The sequence below is a fragment of the Dermacentor andersoni genome, chromosome 8 (genome assembly GCF_023375885.2).
Source record: "Dermacentor andersoni chromosome 8, qqDerAnde1_hic_scaffold, whole genome shotgun sequence".
Lineage (NCBI taxonomy): Eukaryota > Metazoa > Arthropoda > Arachnida > Ixodida > Ixodidae > Dermacentor > Dermacentor andersoni.
This window is the reverse complement of record NC_092821.1, coordinates 144,210,200-144,231,224: the sequence shown is the minus strand read 5'-3', so window position 1 is coordinate 144,231,224 and position 21,025 is coordinate 144,210,200. Positions and strand designations below refer to the sequence as shown.

The following is a 21,025-nucleotide window of genomic DNA, read 5'->3' as shown; positions in this document are numbered from 1 at the left end:
GCGGGGTGTGCAAAGAGAAGCGCGAGCATGAGCCATAGTGAGGGCTCTGCGTGAACCATGCGGCTTCCGCTTCCGGTTTCTGTGTCAAATAGCTAGTGATTGTGCTCGCAACAAACGCTATTTAGTTTGCTCGTATATAAGTTTGTACACCAACAACAAAAAAGAAATAAGTGATAGACATGGAACAGCCAATAAGACTCATTCGAAACACTACAAACATGTCCTACCCCTAAGACGAGAGATTGCTGATTAGGAAAATGAGGCGCGTAGCTTTCTGCACGACGAAAGTTGTTTCTTAAAGAGAATGTAGGCTTCTGTTTCATAACAACTTCGGCCTTACTATACTTCTTCCGCCACATAGTGGCAACTTCATCACCTTCGAATTACATATCTGCCGTGAAGGTTACCTTTAGAAACTGTCCTAAATAAGGGGAAAAAAGGCAATAAACTGAAAAAATTCCGATGCCCGCGATGACTCGAGGCCTCGTTGCATCCATATACACAACACTTATAATTTTCTTTGAACGCAGACATCATTATACTTAGGAAAGATTTCCTAATGTTTCCTTTTCTTTGACGCTGCTCAGAGTTTCTTGCCGCAGTGCAGCCTCACTAAGAATTATTAAACATATTTCTGGCAATGATGACCTCTGCGAGAAATTGTAAAAAAAGAAGTGCAATAATTTATCTTAGCCAGTAGCTTTGCATCAACGGTAAGTAAACCGTAAAACAGATATAACCTATGAGACAAGACAAGGTATGGCTTTCTTCAATCATGCCCAACATGAGAAAAATATCCAGCATGCTTATCGGAGTTATGCAAACAAGAGAATAAGAACAAAAAAAGGCTAAAACGAAGAACCAAATAAACACAAAGAAACCATATTTAGCAGGAAACTTGTAGTTGGCCATGGTGTCTAAAAGAAAAGGAAGAAAGACGCGATGCTAAAAGTACGCCTTCGAGCTAGAATTACTAGTCCTCTGCTCACAGGTCCTGAACTATATCCGCCCTTTTGCCAAGCCTTTGTGCTCATTGTTTGTTGTTAGTGTTCACTGGAAGAATTTGCTTTATTCTAACCCTCCGGGGCGTTATTACCGGTCTCTCTCCCTTATGATAGGGGTGGTCCCCGGGCTACAGATTACACGTTCTTTCCAGGGTAATGACCACCATAATGTAGCGAATCCCGCCCCATTTCCGACGAGAGGGGAGTGATGGTCTGATCCTCGCCATCTACACAGGCCGAATCTTTCTCGTAATATTTATCTTTATTAACGAGGTATGAAGAAGGGTCTTCGTGCACAGACACGGTGCCGGCTCCTGGTTGTCTTGCGACCAGAAAATACATCGAGAATGCCAGTTACGACCCTCTAGGTTCTCTCTGTGCCAGAAAAGTAGCCCGCAACACTTGTCGTTTAGCAGGAAGCCATAGGGAGTGGGCTCCTAATAACCGGATCAGAGCCTTGCGACCATTCGCTGAACGGGTGTTCTCACGCGGCCATAGAGATGCGGCGACTGCAACTTGTCCGCTCGCCTTAGGAAACGCGTCTCGTAAGCTTATTGCATGCTCTATACGAACATTCTGGCAGGCCTGCCTCTGCCAGAAGCGTAATTTCGCAGAAGCGTAATGTACAAGTACACTTTAACCTGATATTCATCTTTGGTACCGCTTGCTAAACGTAAAGTGCTTAAACTGTCCTAAATTTGCAAGGCAGCCTTTTCTTAGTGGCACTGGCGTCGACCAAGCACGTTAGTTACTTGCTGCTGCGTGTGTTGGCGCTTGGGTATGTGTAGGCTATACTTGAATGCGTCATTTCGTATGTCTCTATCTTCATGGGGAGTAGGTAGCTGAGTGTATGACCATGTCGATATCTGCACCATCCAATAAAAAACGTTTCTCTTTCTCTCTATATTCAAAGTTAACCTAACGCCTGTACTACCCGACTATGCTGTTGACGTTTCTGTGTACTGGTGGGAGTGCAGAACGTTATCATCGGACCAATGTGGCAACGATTGATGCCTAATGTAAAAGGCCACAGTGAAGTCTTTTGCGTCGACACTTCATCAAGCAATACACAAACGCACCACTTCACCCCCGTTGTCATTTGTCTCGAGATGTAAGCGTAAAACAAATGATGCAACAGAAGGTGTGCAGGTACAATGGCAAATTTAATGAGCGTAATGTGGGTACACACTCGGCGGGAGCTGAGTGGCGAGCTTGATTGCATCATGGTGGCGTTTACGCGCCGTTACATTCCAGTGCCCGTGAACACTGCTGAATAAAAAAAATTCACTGCTCGTATTGACCTGACAACTTCAACGATCATCAAAAAGAAAAAAAGAAAACATGTGGACAAAACATAGTAGGCCAGATGCGCTGACTTACAACATATATATTTCGGAAAGGAATGAGGAAAAGAGCTCGCGGTCTTTATGCGTGAAAAAAATGCCACCAGCTGATTAAGAAACGATACTCGACCGACTCTTTATATTATCGGAAGATCTGATCTTTAAATTCATTCCAGCAAGCATATTTTGCCTTATGTAGCAGATGTATCACCAACACACTCGACGCTCTTGTGCCTGATGAAAAAAATCCTGCAAAAGCTCACGTGCAATAATGTGCACATCCTTCTTCACGATATCACAATGACATTTTCTATAAATTAAGCAAATTGTACCTAGCGCTCATGAATGTCAGCAATAAGTAAGCGGTCACTTCCATAGTTGGTGCACGCACCGCGAACAATATTGGCAGAAACGTTATTGAAAGCTAGCATTCGAACTTTCTCTTTCCTCTTTTCCAGTTTCTCCATCTTCGTATCCTGGCCAGGGACGACTCAAAGCTACTCCTGTGATCTAGAGGAGCAAGAGCCCTGAGAAGAATCATGCACAGGTACACCGAAGACCCTTCGTATGCAGCTGAAGACCACAAGCGCGATGCCCAGTCAGCGACGCCTGCCGGCGTCGTCCAGCACTACGGGAGTTCTGATCCAATCAAGTTCCTGGCGACGCTCGTCAAACAGACAGCGGCGGCCGCGGCATCGAACCTCTGCAACGGCACCGCGTCGCCGCTGTCTTGCGGCGGTGACTCCAGGAACGCGACTGCCGATGCCGCGTACTCGGACGGCGAGGACGACGACTTCTTCGAGTACCCCGGGAACAGGGCGGTAGAAGAGGTTCTGGGCATCGTGGTGCCCATCCTGTTCGGTGCCATCGCCGTGATCGGATTTTTCGGCAACGCGCTCGTGGTCCTCGTCGTGCTGTGCAACCCGCAGATGCGTTCCACCACGAACATTCTCATCATTAACCTCGCCATGGCCGACCTGCTCTTCATCGTCTTCTGCGTCCCTTTCACGGGCTGGGACTACACCCTCAACTACTGGCCCTTCGGCGACGTCTGGTGTCGCGTCGTGCAGTACCTAGTCATCGTGTGCGCGTACGCGAGCATATACACGCTGGTGCTGATGTCGCTCGACCGGTTCCTGGCCGTGGTCCACCCGATCACCTCCATGTCCGTGAGGACGGAGCGAAACGCGTACATGGCCATTCTCCTGACCTGGGTCGTCATCCTGCTCGCTTGCATTCCCGCGCTCTTCGCCCACGGCATGATTGTCCTCAACGACAGTTTTTCCTCCTGCACCTTCCGGGTGGACCTGGGATACAACATAGCGGCTTTTCAGATATCTTTCTTCATGTCCTCCTTCGTGATTCCGCTGGCGCTCATATTCGTACTTTACGTATTGATGCTCAAGAGGCTTTGGTTTGGAACGGCGCCCGGAGGCAGGGTCAGCGCGGAAAGCGTGCGATCCAAGAAACGGGTCACCCGACTCGTAGTGGTGGTGGTCGTCGTGTTCGCCGTTTGCTGGTGTCCTGTTCAGGTATGTGCCACGTGTATTGCTTTTGTATTATCGAGTACAGGTATCAAGGGTGTCATGTTGCGGTCCTTTGCTCAAGTGCTGGTCAACCTTCGGGTCGTGCTATCTATAGCTTAAGAAGGACGTAGCTACGGGAAGAACGCTCCTCCGTGGCGCAAATGGGATGGAAAACGTGATTTTGTCTCCATGCTTCATGCCTAGAACGCCAAATAGCGTCCACGCATAGCATGAGACGACCACACTAAATGGCTGTTTAGTCGTCTTTGGCGCCCACTTGAGTATATTGCCACCTTTCTTATCCAATGACAGCGGATGTCCTTGGGTTCATTTGTGCCTACAGCCATAGTCTGACTTGTTCGGATAGCATAACATTACACACACTGATGACGGAAGATAAAGAACACAGCTCTCGTCCCCGTGTAACATTATCCTGGCCGAAACAATCAGTACGTACAAACTAAGCCAGTAACATATCGGGTTACACTTTTGGCGCCGAAACGTGTATGCAGTAGAGCAAACTCAGCTTTTGAAATGCCTGTCAAGTCTTGCAAAACACGTTCAGCTTTTTTGGCGGCAAGCCCTGATGACCGCAATATGCCGAAGCTACAGCCTCCGAGGCTGTGTGCGCGATAGAGCTCACTGATTTAGAAGATCAAGCAGAAAGTGTCGCACGTGCGGTCACTTCCTTCAGTGCTCCGAAATAGAAAAAAAAGCGTTTTATAACTGCAAGCTGAATGTACTTACTTGATTGAATTTCCTACTACCAGAAGTGCACGTGATGACACAGCTTGTAACCAGTACCATACAACAGCTTTCTTCTATTACCATTCTGTGGGTTGTCGGCTCTCATTAGATGAGGAAGCCAGTGGTTGTTTGGTGCAGCTTGAGTTCCAATAAACAGTTTTCAAAGAGTCAGGTAAATGTCGACAAAAGAAGTACTTCCATGAGGGGACAGTGCGATCAGTGCTCTTGCTTCACCGGTTCATGGCTGTAGGCTGCAATGTGTGGTTAAATGACTCGAGCCTATCCCTATGGCAAAAATAAAACGATCAGCGAGTTCCACACATATGCGAGATTCGGTTATCGGCGAAGCTTTTCTTGATATTTGCTACAAAGGTATTCGCTTCTTCTTTTCTTCTATGTAGGTTAACGCTTCTCGCTCAATTAAGGCAATGGTTCCCTTTTCTTCTCTCAGCTTTCTTTTTTTTTTTTTGCAATCGACTGCTTCTGTTTCCGAGGTCTTCTTCACTTCTCAATAGCCCACTTCATTTATTTTGTTGCCGATTTGTTCACTGCTTTGTAGCTCAACACTCCTCACTCAATGCAAACCCCGTTTCAGTTATGTTTCCTGTATTTCTTTCTGAACAATGTGCCTATTTTGCCGACTTTTTTTCTTCTACCCTTTGGCTCTACTCATCTATTCGCGCACCTACCCAGTGGCAGACAGCTATTCTGGGGAATTAGCCAACAACGCTCACATACCTTGTGTCACATTGGCTGTGTGTGCTTTGCTTTTATCTCTCTCTCTTTATCTCTCTCTCTCTCTCTCTCATATATATATATATATATATATATATATATATATATATATATATCCGATTGCGCATACCTACAAGCTCAAGTTGTATATTCGGTCACATGCTCAGTTCCACATGCGCCGTCTCCCATGTTGCTGATTCAGAAGATACCCAGCGTAAATAGCCAGTGAGCCATATTGTACGATCGGCGAGACAGCAGCATACAGCAGGAAGCCTTCGCAAAGGGGGGCGAAGAAACAAAGCAAACTTCGCTTTGACAGCAGATCAAGGCTTCGGAGTTTGCCTTCAAACAATTTCCTTGCATGCCTCTATCTTGCGTGCGTTTCATTTGTTTAGCGGTGCGGTCACGGCATTCTCACGTTACGAACAGCAACCTAACAGAGGTGTAGTGAGCTCCGAGGGATAAAGATACGAAATACACGGAACGTAGATGACGGGTATTGTTTTGGTATAATATTGACTCCGATGGATGTAACAAAAACCTTGCTTTCTTTACTATATGCTTTTGCTTCGGCAACACCGAAAGAGAGCTATTTAAATGAAATGGCTGGTGTCGGACGCCAAGGCTAGACAGTGCCTCTGCAGCGTCGATGCTGTTCGGGAACGGTAGTGTTTAACAGTGCCGTATATGATAGAAACGCTTTCTTAATGCTTTAACTATAATAACAATGACTGAAGCGAAGCATAAGCGTTCGCGACGCAGACAATGCATTTCGCGAGTTCAAAAATAAACGGCAGCGACACTTCCAGTAAGAAGTAAAAGCTTGCATTCCTGTCGATGTCCATTGTTTACTTGTATTTTCCGTCGAAATGCAGAACATAACTCGAGATGTTCTCTCTCTCTCTCTCTGTCTCTCGCAGGTGGTGCTCGTGCTGAAGAGTGTGGACATCTATGGGCTGCCGATGAACCCTCCGCGTATTGTGGTGCAGATTGCTTCACAGATTCTGGCGTACACGAACTCCTGTGTGAACCCGTTCCTCTACGCTTTCCTCTCGGACAACTTCCGCAAGAGCTTCCGAAAAATCATCTTCTGCTACCGGAAGACGCCGGCGGCTGTCGGCTCCTGCCCAACGCGGACGCGGGGGGAGGAGATCGATTTCGCCGAGCGAGAGACGCTTGCAAACTCTGCGAACAAGGCTCCCAAAATCATGAACGACATCCTGTAACGAAGACTGCGACTGTGCGCCGTCAACTGAAGCATCAGGCCCTACTGGTCCACATTTCTTTCCCCATCAAGGACGCCGCATTCCGTCATTCGGCAGTTCTGCGCTGTGTATGTCCTGTGTCGTTGACAGAATGTGACTGTCAAGTTTCTGCATATGATGCAGTTCTAAAAACGTGACAATGATGTTAACGAAGTTTGCTGGCTAAAAAAAAAAAATTACTTCAATCAAAATTCAGCCTACCACGCTACGGATGACGCAAGGTTATTCAAACGACCGAAAGAAAGATAACCTTTTGTCTTCGAGAAATAGTTTCAACGTCGCCGCCTCACCAAGCTGCTACTAATCGCCGACAAGCCAGTTTGTGTCGTCACAAAACACTGCAGACATCGTTGCGTCTCGGCCCAATGTTGTGTAAATGGTTCTTCTTCAATGTGGTACGGCCGTGGCGGGCTGCTTCTAGCTGACGCCTCTTCTCCGTCGTGCTTTTTTTTTATTCCTTGGCATTCTTGGATCCTGCCTCAGGTGTGCGCACATAGCGTCAACTTGCGAAATATTCAAAAACCAGCTCTTCACGATGAAGAACAAGATGTCGTTGACTGAATCGGAGCAAATTTTTTTTTTCAATGTCGTGAGTGTTTGCACGCTATCTTCGTAGTGAGCTTCACACAGATGAGCAGGCGAACGACAGCTTTAACCGCACAAAACGCACCTGTCGAAAGGGCGTGAAGAACAAGAGAAGCGGTTGACGAAACAGGGCCAAATTGTTCTTCTACCTACTACGCTGTTCCCCTAACTTTGTCAAGCTTAAGTCAGAGTTACTATACCAATATGCTAAAAGTTGTAGTCGGGGAACACGAGGCGTTGTTCGAAGTTAAACTGTGATAGTGATAGCTAGAAAGAAAGAATGTTTTGCCCACAACATCCTTCCAAGAGTGACGACACTGATATATTCCATGTGGGCCCCCATAGGCATTGCTAAGTTCGAGTGAGCTTAGCTGTGGCTGTAAAATTAGGATTCTTTCAAAAGCAGGTAGTGCATGTTGGCGCAACATTCATGGGTCATTGTTTCATTTACACCGTTATTATGAACACACTATTTGTCTAAAAGAAAAACAAGTGTCTAAAGCATTTCTTGGTTCCAACGAAGACAGTAGCGATTTTCGCATCCCCAGATAGATGCCTATATGAAACCGATGAGAACTTATTATAATAGTTATTTGCCAACGTATAACCCAGTGACATGATCGCACAAGAAAGCGTGGAACGTCAGTGTAAATATCAATGTTTAGCCTCGTTCAGAGGTCATTGCAATCATACCCTCCATATTGCACAGAGCATGCCAGTGACTTAGGCAACTGCCCCGTTGTCCTGTCCTACGCGCATAACATGCGAATTGCTTTAGGTTGTGTTCGCGTATGCGTATATTGCTTGTTTTTTTTACTTACATTTGTGGATCGCTCGTTACGTGGAACCTATGCGTGACCGAACGTTTACGACGTGTTTTACATTGCGAACTATCTCTTTTACTAGCTTGGAAATAGACAGGCATGAATTTCTTATGACTTACGATGTTCACTCAGTGTACTAAACAATATATTTGCACACCTGTCCTTTCCACATCCCCTGTTCTTGTGTCTCTCATCAATAGCTTACTGGATTTCTTTTGACGTGATTTCAGGTTCTTAAGCGTATGAGTCACTGAGCACGACAAACAGAAGACCTCTCAAATGAACGATAAATAAAAAAATGCGATCTCCAGATTGCCCGTAAACATTAAAATTAGACTGATCCGGGGCCAGTAAGTGGGCGAACTGACGGGAATGATACACGCATGCTTGAAAGCCTCTCGATCTTCCGTCAGTAGCAAAGTGTGTTCATTATGCTTCTCAATAGTCGGTTAATTATATTACCTTAGAACTGTGCAGAACACGAGTAGACTAGGCCAGTCTTGCGGGTCAACAATATAGTGATCATTCAATGCATGTAACCCAAATCGCTGAAGCTAGCAAGCGCCGCAGGCACTGCACATAGAAAATACCTGATGTCGCGCCGACCTTTGGTACGAGAAGTGCTTCGTGATCGGGTCGGCCTCTTTCAGCCCCCTCGTGTTCACTGGAAGTGGTTGGTGTCATACGAGAAGCACGTTCACTGCTTAAAAGCAGCGATGCCTGTTTGTGGTACGTGCTAGCATTCGCTTATCTTCATTGAGATGGAAACTTGTTTGTCGTACTCTGGGAGTTCACGTTTTCTACGGCCGTGTACATCTCCTGTGCTGGAATCTTGCCGCCCTTCTCTCGTACGAGAAGTTCAGCTTCTGGCGTTCCCTAACCCATCGGCGTTCACATCTCTCGACGGAGCACAACACCCTGTCAACGTTCGTCTCTCTAACGGAATACGTGTCTTCTACCCAACGACGCTTGGACCACTTTTGTAGCGCCGTGCAGTAACCTAGGTGTTGTGTACAAGTGTCACACGAAGAACTTGAATGCTCGAACCTTCGTGCAGAAGTCGGACCGCCAGTGAATGTGTGGTGAATGTGTGCAATTTTAACTTATCTATCGTGGCCTAAGCCGTGTTCATGGAGAAGAAGAAGAAAAAACACACCAACGTCGCGCTCCTCGTGACCTGTACTTCTTGCGCTGCTTAAACAGAGTGTCATCTCGGTGCTTCAACTGTGATGAAAGCCGTGTAACTTCTATTTTTGTCTCTTTCTCTCTCCGTCTCTTTAAAAGAACTGTTCCACGAGTGCGAGTGTTTGTGTTCCGATGCCAAAAAAAGCCCCTGTGTTCGCCTAGTGAGCTTGTGCAATTCCCTCTCTCAAGAATCAACTTCACCGAATCTGGTACATACATCTGCAAAGAAAAAAAAATGTTATTGTACTTGTCTACTTAGGGTGTTGGGCGTTGGCCACTTGTTACCTATTGTGCTTGTGACGCAGCTAATCTTCTCTGCAGGGTAGCAAGTAAACTTAATGCTGTTACAGGGGGGAAAAGTATAGACGGTTAGCTTGGTTCTCATAGTTCAAGCTGTAACTGTAGGCTGAGGCTTTTTGCCGTGTCGGAGGAAACACGAAAGACATTTTTGAAAGACTGTTACGATCTTGTTGAAGTTTACTATACACAACCTGTATCGAGCGTATGTCATTTACTCTAGAGGAGGTGCAAGCGAAACTTTGTTAAAAAGTAAAACCGGTTAAATTTTTGTCCCCACTCTAATCACACGAAAGTTAAAAACGAGCACTCCCGACTGATGCCAAGAAATAAAACGCCAAAGCTGCCGGGGCTTTCATTTTTACGTCCTGTGCCTCCAAGACGTGTTCTCCTGTACTAATTATCTTCGTTCAAAATGTACAATAAACGCGTTTGAAGTCCATATGCATTGCTATGAATATGTGTTTCTGGCCGGTGTGAATTATTTCATGTAAAACGAAACCTCGTGCAGAATTCTTCGTGCAGGCAAACCAGAGCACATATTCTGAAAAAAAATTTAAGCTCAAATTTTTCTGAAAAGAAATATCCAGTCAATCCGGATACTGGAAATAGACATAGTGAATGCAGCAAGCCAACAGCAAGGGTTGCTGACGACTGAGACAACTCAGCGCCAGTTCAGTAGAAATTCACAAGCTGAAGAAGCTTCCCCAGAAGGAAAATTGTCATCCACCTGATGATGGTATGCTGCACAATGGTACAAGGAAAACCCATAATCACTTTGTCAGAGAGAAAGCTGCTCAGTTCAAAGAAAATGGTGCGGAAACCATCGACGACGATTCTCAACGCAAGCAAAATGCCCGAACAAGTGGACACTGCACAAGCCAGTGGACACTGCACAAGCCAGCGAGTGAACGAAGCAACGAACGAACGAATCAGCGAACGAACGAACGAACGAACGAACGAACGAACGAACGAACGAACGAACAAACGAAGGAAGGAACGAACGAAGGAACGAACGAAGGAACGAACGAACGAACCTTTTTCTTTCCGAATCCAACCAACGAGCGCCGTTCACCAACCACCACCCATCGACCACCCCCCAACAACGAAAACGGACGAAAGTGGCAAGGTGAGCTATTCGCTTTAAAACTCATCCTCGTGCAAGGATAGAGCCGTGATCAACCTCTTACTGCGCGTTGGTCTACCATCTGAACTAACCATGAGGAAGCAGATTGAAGGGCAAGGTAAATGTGATCGACAATTCGAAGCACAGAGACCTTTTTTTTTTCCCTGGGCCATTGGCCATATAAGACACGAGTACAAATTAGTTGAGCTTGTTGTAATGCCGCAATGCTTTCAATATTAGGTGGCTTTGGGCGTCGGTTTAAGGTTACTCAAGCACATTCGATGCAAACTGAGGGTTCTCTGCCACTTAGAATTCCGCTACCGCTATAATTTGGAATCCTAGAGTAACTAATCAACAGACAAGTTAGAAAACCTGCGGTTTTCTTTTTTTCTTACTAAAGTTGTAGCTATATGCAATTGGATACCCACCTGGTTCTCCCGTTTTACACATCACGTACTTTTGATGAATGATTTGCTCGGCGTTTTTTGAGCCGTCGCTGAACAGCGTAAGGTGGCGCATCTTACAGAGGTGGTGTGAGCTGTTCGCGCCCCATAAGGAGAACTTGGAACAGCCCGTCTTGCTTCTGAATCGTTATAAGAGAGAAGCTAAATTCGTGGAAAATTTTCTTGATCATGACGAGATACATCCTACCTGACTTTCGCTGCACTGCGAGTTTATCTACACGCGATTCCTCGAGGCATTCATTGTTTGCAGAAAGCCCGCGATGTGGTTGAGAAACTGTTGGAATACCGCTTACACATTTGTCTGCATGACATTACTGCATGACATTACATTAAGCTGACCATTACTGTCTGTATTTAATATTAATGGTATTGTAGCGATTGAGCAGGTGTTTCATATTACGAAAGTCCCTACACCATAAGAAAAATTATACGGGGCGACACTTGCCCCTTATCTAGGGGACATAAGTGTGAGGAATAATTAGCAATGCTAGAAATTGCATGCAAATTGTCCCATCAAAATAACAAGCTTTTCACAAATAACAAATTTAAGAGTGTTTCGCAGATGTCCTGGTCGAACATGACTTACTATAGAGAGTTGCGTTAAACGTCAGTTTCGTACTCTTTAAATGTCGCAAGGGTCGCCGTTCGAAAATAATGCGATGTCATTCGGTATTGCCGAATTAAAAAATAGTAAACAGGACACGTCTATCTCGCCGAAAGCTTTAAAATTTTCCTAGTGCTTCCTTTTTCTTTAAAGTGGGTGACAGAAACTAAAATTGCTCGTTAAAGTCACTAAATTTTCATCTTTCCTTTCAACCGCAAACGAAAAAGAAATAAACTCTAGACTTCGGTGTAGTGAAAAAGGAGCACAAGAATTTATTCCATCTATTTATATATGCGTGCTCCTGGGGCGAAAGCTCATTTCTACGCAAGTGTCATTGACTGTCAAGAAAGACGGCAGTAGGCCTTTATTTCAGTTAAAAATAGAAAAACAAAAACGAGATAAACAGAAAAGATCTACGCCTTTAAATGGGTTTATTCCGGACGTGTTAACCCTTCTCTAGAGGGTCCGTATAGTATAAGAAAAGACGGGCTTCATTGTGTCTGTTTTGCGTTTAAAAGCTGTGAAAGACAGGCAGTGTGGACACTGCAAGGGCCGACTGTTTTGAATTCTGAGAGAAGAAATATCGTAGAGCCAATCGGCAGATCCGTGCATCTTAACGTCCGTAAGCAACACTGGAATTATCAGGGACGCTATAGCCTAGTACCCTATATTACTTTGGGCCACCAGTGCGAGTTCTTTGACGTGCCGTTAAATATAAGTGAAAAGGTAAGCTTACAGCTAACCTCCATCAAAATACAACCACAGTGACTGGAATTCGAACGCAAAACCGGGCGCTCAGCAGCTGAATGCCACAGCCACTAACGTCCAGGCAGGTAAGTGAAAAAGTCAAAGAAATAACAAAACACTGTAGTAACGAATCAACCGATGTGAAAACAAAAACAAAGCAAATCTATTTTAAAAGAAATTCGCCTCAATCCACCCTGCGAAAGGGGATGTACAGCGAAGCTGCTGTCGACGTTAGGCAAGCACCGCCACCACAAGTGACGTCACGTCAGGCGCGCACTCACGTGCGCGCCTGACCTGACGGGTACATCTTGTGCAGGGTACATCTTGAAGTGCAGGGTACATCTTGGTTGTTCTAGGCCCTCCGCCTAGCGCAAGTGTCTTACTGCAGTAATTGAATTTTTAGAATAAATTGCGTAGGACAATTCGTAAAGTACGGCTTACACATAAGCTGCAGACGTGATAGCTTCGGCTTGTAATTCGAGTATACGAAAAAAACATGTTTATGTTACGCGGAAACTCAAAGACAAAGCCTTTCTTTTTTCAGCTGCCGCCGCTTGAGGTCGGTGTGAGTGGCCGCGGCCGCTAGGTGGCTGTAAGGTTCTTGGATGGGTGTGTTGAGGTATCTGTACAGGAAAAACATTGATTCACAGTGGAGGAAAAGAACTAGGAAGATTACCAGCAAGTATGCGGCCTGTAGGGTGGGCAACACAGCAACAAAGAACGTCAAGCGGAAGGTCAGAGGGGCGGAAATAATCTCCTGGGTGGCGGCAATGGAATACAAATCTGCCAAGAGTAACTACCTAAGAGGAAAAAACGAAATCAGGAAAGAAACAATTTACGATAACTCAAAGGGAAGCTCATTACTTTTCGAAGCGAGATCGGGATGCCTTAGAACACGCACCTATTAAGCGAGATATAAGAAGGAAGAAGAAGCACGTACTTGCTGCGATAACGCTAGAGAAACGATGGAGCGTATTTTATTAGAATGCGAAGATATCTGCCCAGCGGTTGAGCTAGGCACCATTTGCCTCCTTGAAGCCCTTAAGTTCAGCGAGAGCAGGGGAAAAGTAATGATGGCCGCAGTAGAGATTGGTAAGAGGCGATTGGAAGATTGATGCAAGAAAACTAGGGAAACGACAAAAAACTGAGGCGTACAAAAGCAAACTCCGCAATAGTAGATCAGAAAATTTGGTTGTGGAAGTTCACAGCGTTCTTTTCTTATTTTATTTTTTTAACCTAGGTAGGGCCTTAAGCAGTATAATAGCAAGAGCTTGGTGGCGCGACTCACCACCCAGTTCCAAAGTGGACGCTCATAACATCCATCCATCCATCCAACCGTCTGAGCACAGAACGAGCCCACGAAAAATCCCGACCAACTAGGGGCTAACAGCTTCTCGGTAAAATGCGTCCGCAGTAATGCCAGTGCTCCGAAACCCAACTTAAGCAAATTTTCACTTGGGCTTATTAATCTGTAAGGAGGAGGACAAACTACTGATGCACTTTTGGTAAAGTTTCAGGGCTGGTAATTTCCTAATTATCTTAACAGCAGCTGTAGATAGCACCTAAGCATACAACGCGTGCACCTGGTGGTTAATGAGTATTACGCAAGTCCAGGCACGTCTTCTCTCAGATATTTTCAGCCTGCCACGGAGAGCGCCAAATCTAGCAAGTGATTGATCTATTTATAGGAATGATATTGATCTAGTTCCGCTGCTCTCGGTGGTATTAGTACAAGTGGTACCATTGGGCAATCCCGATAGTACCGGTGATATTTGTACTGGTTGCTGCCGTGCGGTAAGTGGCACCAGTGGTACAGGTGGTAATGATACCTGTGGTAGCAGTTGTACAGGTGGCATTGGCAGTGGCAAACACAACGCTTTTGCATTCTTACCTCGCGAGAGCTAGAATTTAGCCGTCGTGAAAACATTGTGCCTCACTTCAAAGACGGAGACAATGCCACTACGGATGTCAGAATAAGTTCTCTGGTTAATACACCTCATTCGTACCTCCAACCCACTCACGAAATCATTGTTTTTCAGGCGGGTGAACTACAGAGTTTGTATCGCCGGCCAATTTTATTAAGAGTGTCAAAGTGGACAAAGAGTGTGTGTGAAGTGCGAGAATGCGCTCCGGTTGGAGAGGTATATATATATATACACGAACATATTCAACAGCCTGGTAAGGAAACAACAATTCATGGTGGGTAGTCAGTATCTAAAGTCTCTGTAGGAGTACATTTATCTTGGTCAATTAACCACAAGGGATCCTGCTCGTGAGAAGGAGATCTGCAAAAATAGGTTACAGGGCATACGCCAGCCATTACACAGCCCTTACTGAGAGCCTACTACGGCCGTTCAGAAGAAAATTGCAAATTGATTGCATTCTACTGATGCTAACTTATGGGGCAGAAACTTCAAGGTTAACGAGAAGCTCGGGAACAAGATAAGGAACGCGCAAAGAGCAATGGAACGATAGATGTTAGGCATAATGTTAGGTGCAAGGAAGACAGCGGTGTTGATCAGAGATATTCTGGCTGACCGACATTAAGGGGAAAAAATGTGCTGGTGGGCAGGTCATGTAACGTGTATGGCAGATATGGGTGGACCATTATAGTTACAGAATCGGTGCCAAGGGGAGGGCAGTGCAGTCGAGGATGGCAGAAAATTAGGTGGTGTGATGAAATTAGGAAATTTGCATGCGTAAGTTGGAATCAGCTACCGCATAGCAGGGATAATTGGAGATCGCTGGCCTATATAGGCCTATGTTCTGCAGTGGAGATATAAATAGGGTGATGGTGACGATGAGGATGACGATGATGATATAATGCGACCGGATGTGATATGCACCGGAAAACAGTCAGTTGACCTCCGCTCCTCGAAGAGGCAGGGCGTGTGTCGTGTGAGGAGGAGGAGGAGGATGAAAAGGAAGGAAGGAAAGATAGGGAGGTCAATCAGACACACGTCCGGTTTGCTACCCTACATAGGGGAAGGGGTTTAAGGGAAGAAAAGAAAGGTGTCAGCTTCTGAACAAGACTATTCAATGTTGTGAACGTCGTTAAAATAATGAATCCAGGAGCGCAAAGAGGTGCGACGTAATGCTAACGAAATTATGTAAATCGCCACTGATTGTATTTTTTTCTTTTTGATGCACCGCCATAAGCCCAGTACTTTTTTAGCGCCAGTAGCCTGCAGAATATGCTGTCCTGAAATGTTCCTTACAGCTTCGTATGGAGTTCCCGTGGCAATGTTTCTGAAACATATTTTCTGAAAGTTTTATCCTTTCAGGAGATGTTCCAGTACACTAGAGTAAACAAATGTCAGAGAAGCGATTCTCCGTTGTCTAGGACCTACAGAACAACGCAAAATAATTTCAGACTTATCAAGTCATTCTTTTTTCAAACTTCGCATATTTATTAATTTGGGAGAAAAATTCTTTCTATTGAGGCAGTAAACGAAATCCAAGCTTCTGTTCCTTAAATTTCTCACCGACAACTCAACACCGGTAAGTCAATGTGAAGTGAGTAATTTCAACAGTACTTTCTCGAATTTGGGCTGTTTTGGCGCAGGTATTGCTAAAATTTTTCTTGGTTGTATATGTAGTGGAAAATATGCAGCCCTTATCTGCCGTATATATGAACTGTCAGCCCCAGCAAAGCCAGTGACGTCACGCTGGCTTTGCCAACTGCATAATTATAGGCATTTTCTTACTAATCGCCGATGTCCTTTGGCGACTATGCCTCGTTTACTGTGGCACACTCAAAGAGATCGAAGAGGCTTGGAATCTCCTGGTGCCGAAATGTCGTGCCGATGACAGGTCTCCCAAGTCCTAAAACGCCGGCAGAACAAGAAAAGCATGCGATATATACTATCAGCGCGGTCTACCAAGGAAGATCTCTTAAACAACCTCGCCAATTTTTTTTGGCGAAGTATCAAGAAGGATGACTCCTTGTCGGCCCACCTACATATTCGTTCATGCGAACGATTATTGCTACACCTGTGGCAGAAATGGGTCCAGAAACAACCGTCTCGGACAAGGACAGTTTGCAGAAATTCACCACCGCCGAATTGCAGTACCGTCACCCTGGACGCTGAATGTCTAGTCTGAACGGGGCTCAAGGCTGCCCGTTTGGCTATTTCAATAGTACAATTTGTTAAAACAGCTCAAAGTTATCAGTACCCGTAAGAGTCAATTTATATTTACAAGAAGTGGCGTTACCTCCAGTGATGTTGGTTAATGAGTCCCGATGCAAATGTGTTCGCGAAACGTGACAGTACTGAAAATTATTAGGCCTACTACCACGAGTGCAGGCCCTCGGTCAGGAAACGATGGCCAGCTGGATGACCAAGAGGCCTTGCATTCCAAGATTTACTTCCAAGAAAAGGAAAATGCACGTTAAAGAACTCTGATGGGTCAAACTGACGTGGAGCCCTTATCTACAGCGTTTAATTCTCTGTACTATGTTTCTTTGGGACTAAACCATATTCGCGTGTAGCTATGACCGTCTAAAAGGTGCTGTTGCTCTTTTCCCAGGTTAAATGACACGTCTGACCACCTTGGACCACATGGCACTTGATATCGGCGCGCACTGGTTCAGGAAATCATCCTCTTTTTCTCTTTCTATTCCTGCGACCCTTTCCTTGCAAAGGGCAGCCAGTCGAACACTTTTTTCCTTCAGCCTCCGTACCTTATTATTTTCATATTCGCCCTTTGTCTAAAACCATTCCGTTATTCACTCACTCGATTAATCACTGTCAGTACTCAGTCATATATATATACATATTTCAATGTGTCAGGCAATCAATAAGATAATAGCTAAAACAGTCAACCGGTCATTCCAACAGCCAATCCGCCTCACCTTTCGAGTATTACTCAATGCATTGAACGTCCATATGCCTGCGCCACCGTATTTGCACTCTCCACGTACCTAGATGTTTATACACCAGTTGTTTTTACGACACCATGTCGCGTACGCACGCACTCACGAAAGCGTCCTCACGATCATCCTCTCGAACGTCCTCACGAACGTCCTCACGAACGTGCTCTCGAACGTCCCCACGTATGTTTCGGCCCGCTCGGCGGCTACGTGAGAGCTCACGCCACCGAGTTTTTACCCATGCTTTCAACACAGGTCGTCATGCACTCGGCAGCCTTGAATCTTGCATGGCGACACTCCTGCGTTGGCCGCTGCACTCGGCTCACTTGCTTCCTTCGAAGCTCATCCCTACACGCTCACGAAGTTCGTTTACGAGCCACACGTGACCTAAACCGTCCCCGGGACAGCGCTTTTCCGGCACCCTTCCCGGCCTCTTCGCTTTCCCGACCTTTCCCAGCCGCGCTGACCGACAGTATATGGCTTCTCGGGGGGCGGCTTTCGTACGCGAAATTCCGCGTAGTGGCAGTGCTAGCTTTATTTTTCTGTCTGTAGCCTTTGGTATTTCCATCCGACTATTACCGAGTGATGGCAAACAAAGACCCACGTATTTTTTTTATCAGCTCCGGCCGTAGCTGCAGATATAGCGACGTGACGCGAGATTAGTGCCGTCTGAAAGGCGTATGTCACGTGGCAGAGTGGTCTTTGCGTTTCACGAACTGGAAAAAGAACGGTTTTTCTTTGTCTGATTACGGTGCGAAAAATAAAGTATTTACGCTGAAATTTTGATGCCAGCATTGTTGTTGACCATGGGAAAAATCAGGAAATGGAGATCCGAGTAAGCACGCACTTACAGAATGCATATTTTTTAGTAACTTCAGGATTCTTTATAGCAAGTATTGCACTCTGCGCCGTAGTGGCGTCGAATCACTTTTTGTTTCCCACTTTCTTGCAAGTGGTTTTATATGTATAAAACCTAACTACTCCACAAAACTGAAAAATAACTGAGGGTTTTATGTATGCATTAGGCGCAGTGACTTAATATCGCCAGAAATTCAGCGTTTATAATTTCTAAAAAGGGTCCCATAAGCGCCTTAGGCTCAAATAAATGAAATATTGCCAAATATATTGCGCAAGTAGCACTCATATGAATCATTCTCTTACTTAATTCATTTGATTTATTCGCGTGACAGGTCTAAAACAGGTAGCTTTTCTTTTGCCTCCGTCTCTGTGTGGAAAAGCTGGCCGATCCTTTCTTGAGAATGCCACTAAACTAACAAATACGTAGCTGACATGCTACAAGTGCTTCGAGGTGCATATTATATATTTCAAAGGTCAGCATTGCGTTCTAAACCGGAAAGAACCCTGTCGGAAATTATACGTTCCTTAGGTATCCCTGGAGCAGAGCTCAGGCCGCGTGGCAGAGCCCTTCGCGTTGCCCCTCGCCTCACCGCGTCTCCAAAACGGGAGATTACGTTACCTCCAACATTAGGTGATCGGGAAGACAGCAAGCGTGAAAGCCACCAGCCATCTCGGCTCGCCCTCGTAGCCTTTTTGCAGCCACCGCAGATTACCTCAAAGCTACGACGCTTGGACCGCGCATGCGCACAATAGGGTAGACAGCCATGCGCAGCCGTGGCCGAGCTAGAGGAGGAGACGTGCGTTTCGACCTCGTGACCTCCCACAGCGGACGCGCGGCAGGATGGAGCGCATGAAGCCACCATCCTTGTCGGACTGCGTTCGCACACTTTCTCTCCAAGCCACAGCGTACGGAGCGAACGGTGCTTGGACTTTGTATGGAACATCACTGTAACGGGGACAATGAAAATTTGCCTTGTGTGTCCGTATTATTTGTTACGGCAACAAAAAAAAAAGAATCCTCGGTGGATGTCGCAGGCACAGCGCCTCCAAATATTTGAGTAAAACGTCCACATAAATGGAACCAAACTGAATTGTTTCTGATGACTGTGATCAATCTTGAACTCTTGGGAAGGAACGCTTCACGTGGAAGCAAACATAGGGAAACAAAAAACTCTTAGGGATGCTTGCACCGTATATGAAGACGTTTTATTTCAGTCAGTTTGTGGACCTCCCCAAAAGCATCTTTGTAGCTGGGAAAGCTGCCATTACCACGAACATTGGCACTGTGTTTATTGATTTCCTTGGGTGCCGGCGAAATAGAGCGTTAGGTGTTATATACGCGCAATCAGCGAAAATCAATTTTTGCGGCATTTCTGAGAGCCAAAAGTTTTCTCATAGTCATTCATGCAATCAATATAGTCAGTGGTTTATGCAAGTCAATCACCCGGTCCATTGATCAGTGAACAAGCTGCTAAGCCAATCAGTCAACTTAGTCAGTCACTCAACCGGCCAGGTAGTAAATGAATATAGTACTAGAACATCAAGTTGTCAGTCGATAGGCTAGTGAGTCAGTCAATCAATCGGCAGGCCAATCAGACAGTCAATCAATCAAGTGCCATTCATCCTGTCAATAGGCCAGTCGTTCGATTAGTCAGCCTGCCATTTGTATCGCCTGTCCATCAGCCAGTCAGCGTGTCGTCAATTCAGCCTGTCACTCGGCCAATTCATCGAGCGCCAGCCAGTCATTCAATAAGTACTCTATCGGTCAGTCACTCACGCCAGTCGAGTCCCTGACTTGGTCAGTAAGTCCGTCATCCAAAGCATTAGTCATTTAGTAGGTCTCTAAGTAAGTCAGTCATAGCTTTAGTACGCCAATCATATAGCGTGAAAGACAAATGTTTTTCAAGACACTAACCTCGTGTTCGAAGACTGTGCTCAAAGGAATGCGAGCAGAGTGACTTCTCTCTGCGTCTACACTGTGAACGGCTCACTAGGATAAAAGGGAAGCTGCGTTGACATGAGAGTCTTATGTGAAGTACATGCATTTTCAGAGCGTAGGGTACAGGTGCGAACTGGGCGCGCGTAATCAAGATCACGTGGTTAGCAAGCACATCTTTTATCACTCGTGCGTCTTCGATACTTGACAAAAGGCGAAGCCTTTGTGCCAAGTTTCACTTTCCCAAATCTAACATTAACGGAAACGCAACCACTCACGTACATTACACGTGACTGGCTTTAATAGTGGAAACGCAGGGAACTCAGCGGTACGTGGCAACGTAAATTCCATGTGGAATGCCAGGCGTTTGCATCAGAGTTATGCGCTGAATAGCGAGAAGTGAAAAGTGACAGATGCTTCAACCTCGCTTTCAACAGGAGACTATAGAACAGCCAGCGAAGCATAGGGAGCACCTAGCCGCGACGACAAATCAAACTACGGGCACTGAAATGCATATACGGCTGCATGACGTCCATCGTCAACAAAGCGAGCGCATTATGCGGTCCCTGATGGCACATACCGCCAACTCACGCCATTCGACTGGAATTGAATTACACCTTTACGAAGGGAAAAAGAGAGACCATCGTGAAAAGGCCTGAACATTTATCGTGGGCACGCTGGCTCATGCGGTCAGACAGTAGCCTCACAAAAAGACATTTCTGGAATTGCACTGCGGTCTGAACTACGTTATGTTTCTGCTTTTCGAGTACCTATGGAGCAATAAAAGTCAAACCGCTAAGCCGCAACGACCGAGTCGCGAGCACATACGTCACGGCAGAGACAAACACGCGCGAGGTCACCATCTTCCGCCGGCGTATTTTCCAACCGCGTCGCGTTATAACAACG

General features: G+C 45.8%; 2 protein-coding genes across 18 annotated transcripts in view; one reads left to right on the top strand and one right to left on the bottom strand.

Moving 5' to 3' along the window:
• Positions 1–9,953, top strand: part of LOC126528916 (allatostatin-A receptor-like) — a 94,888-nt gene extending 84,935 nt beyond the window's left edge. The window contains exons 3-4 of the mRNA XM_050176496.3: positions 2,806–3,879; positions 6,276–9,953. Coding sequence (XP_050032453.2) covers positions 2,887–3,879; positions 6,276–6,581 — 1,299 coding nt within the window. The 5' untranslated portion in view covers positions 2,806–2,886 and the 3' untranslated portion in view covers positions 6,582–9,953. The remainder of the gene's footprint in view (positions 1–2,805; positions 3,880–6,275) is intronic.
• LOC129384282 (uncharacterized) overlaps positions 1–21,025 on the bottom strand; it is a 667,107-nt gene that overhangs the window by 440,699 nt on the left and 205,383 nt on the right. The gene's annotated exons all lie outside the window — the stretch shown is intronic.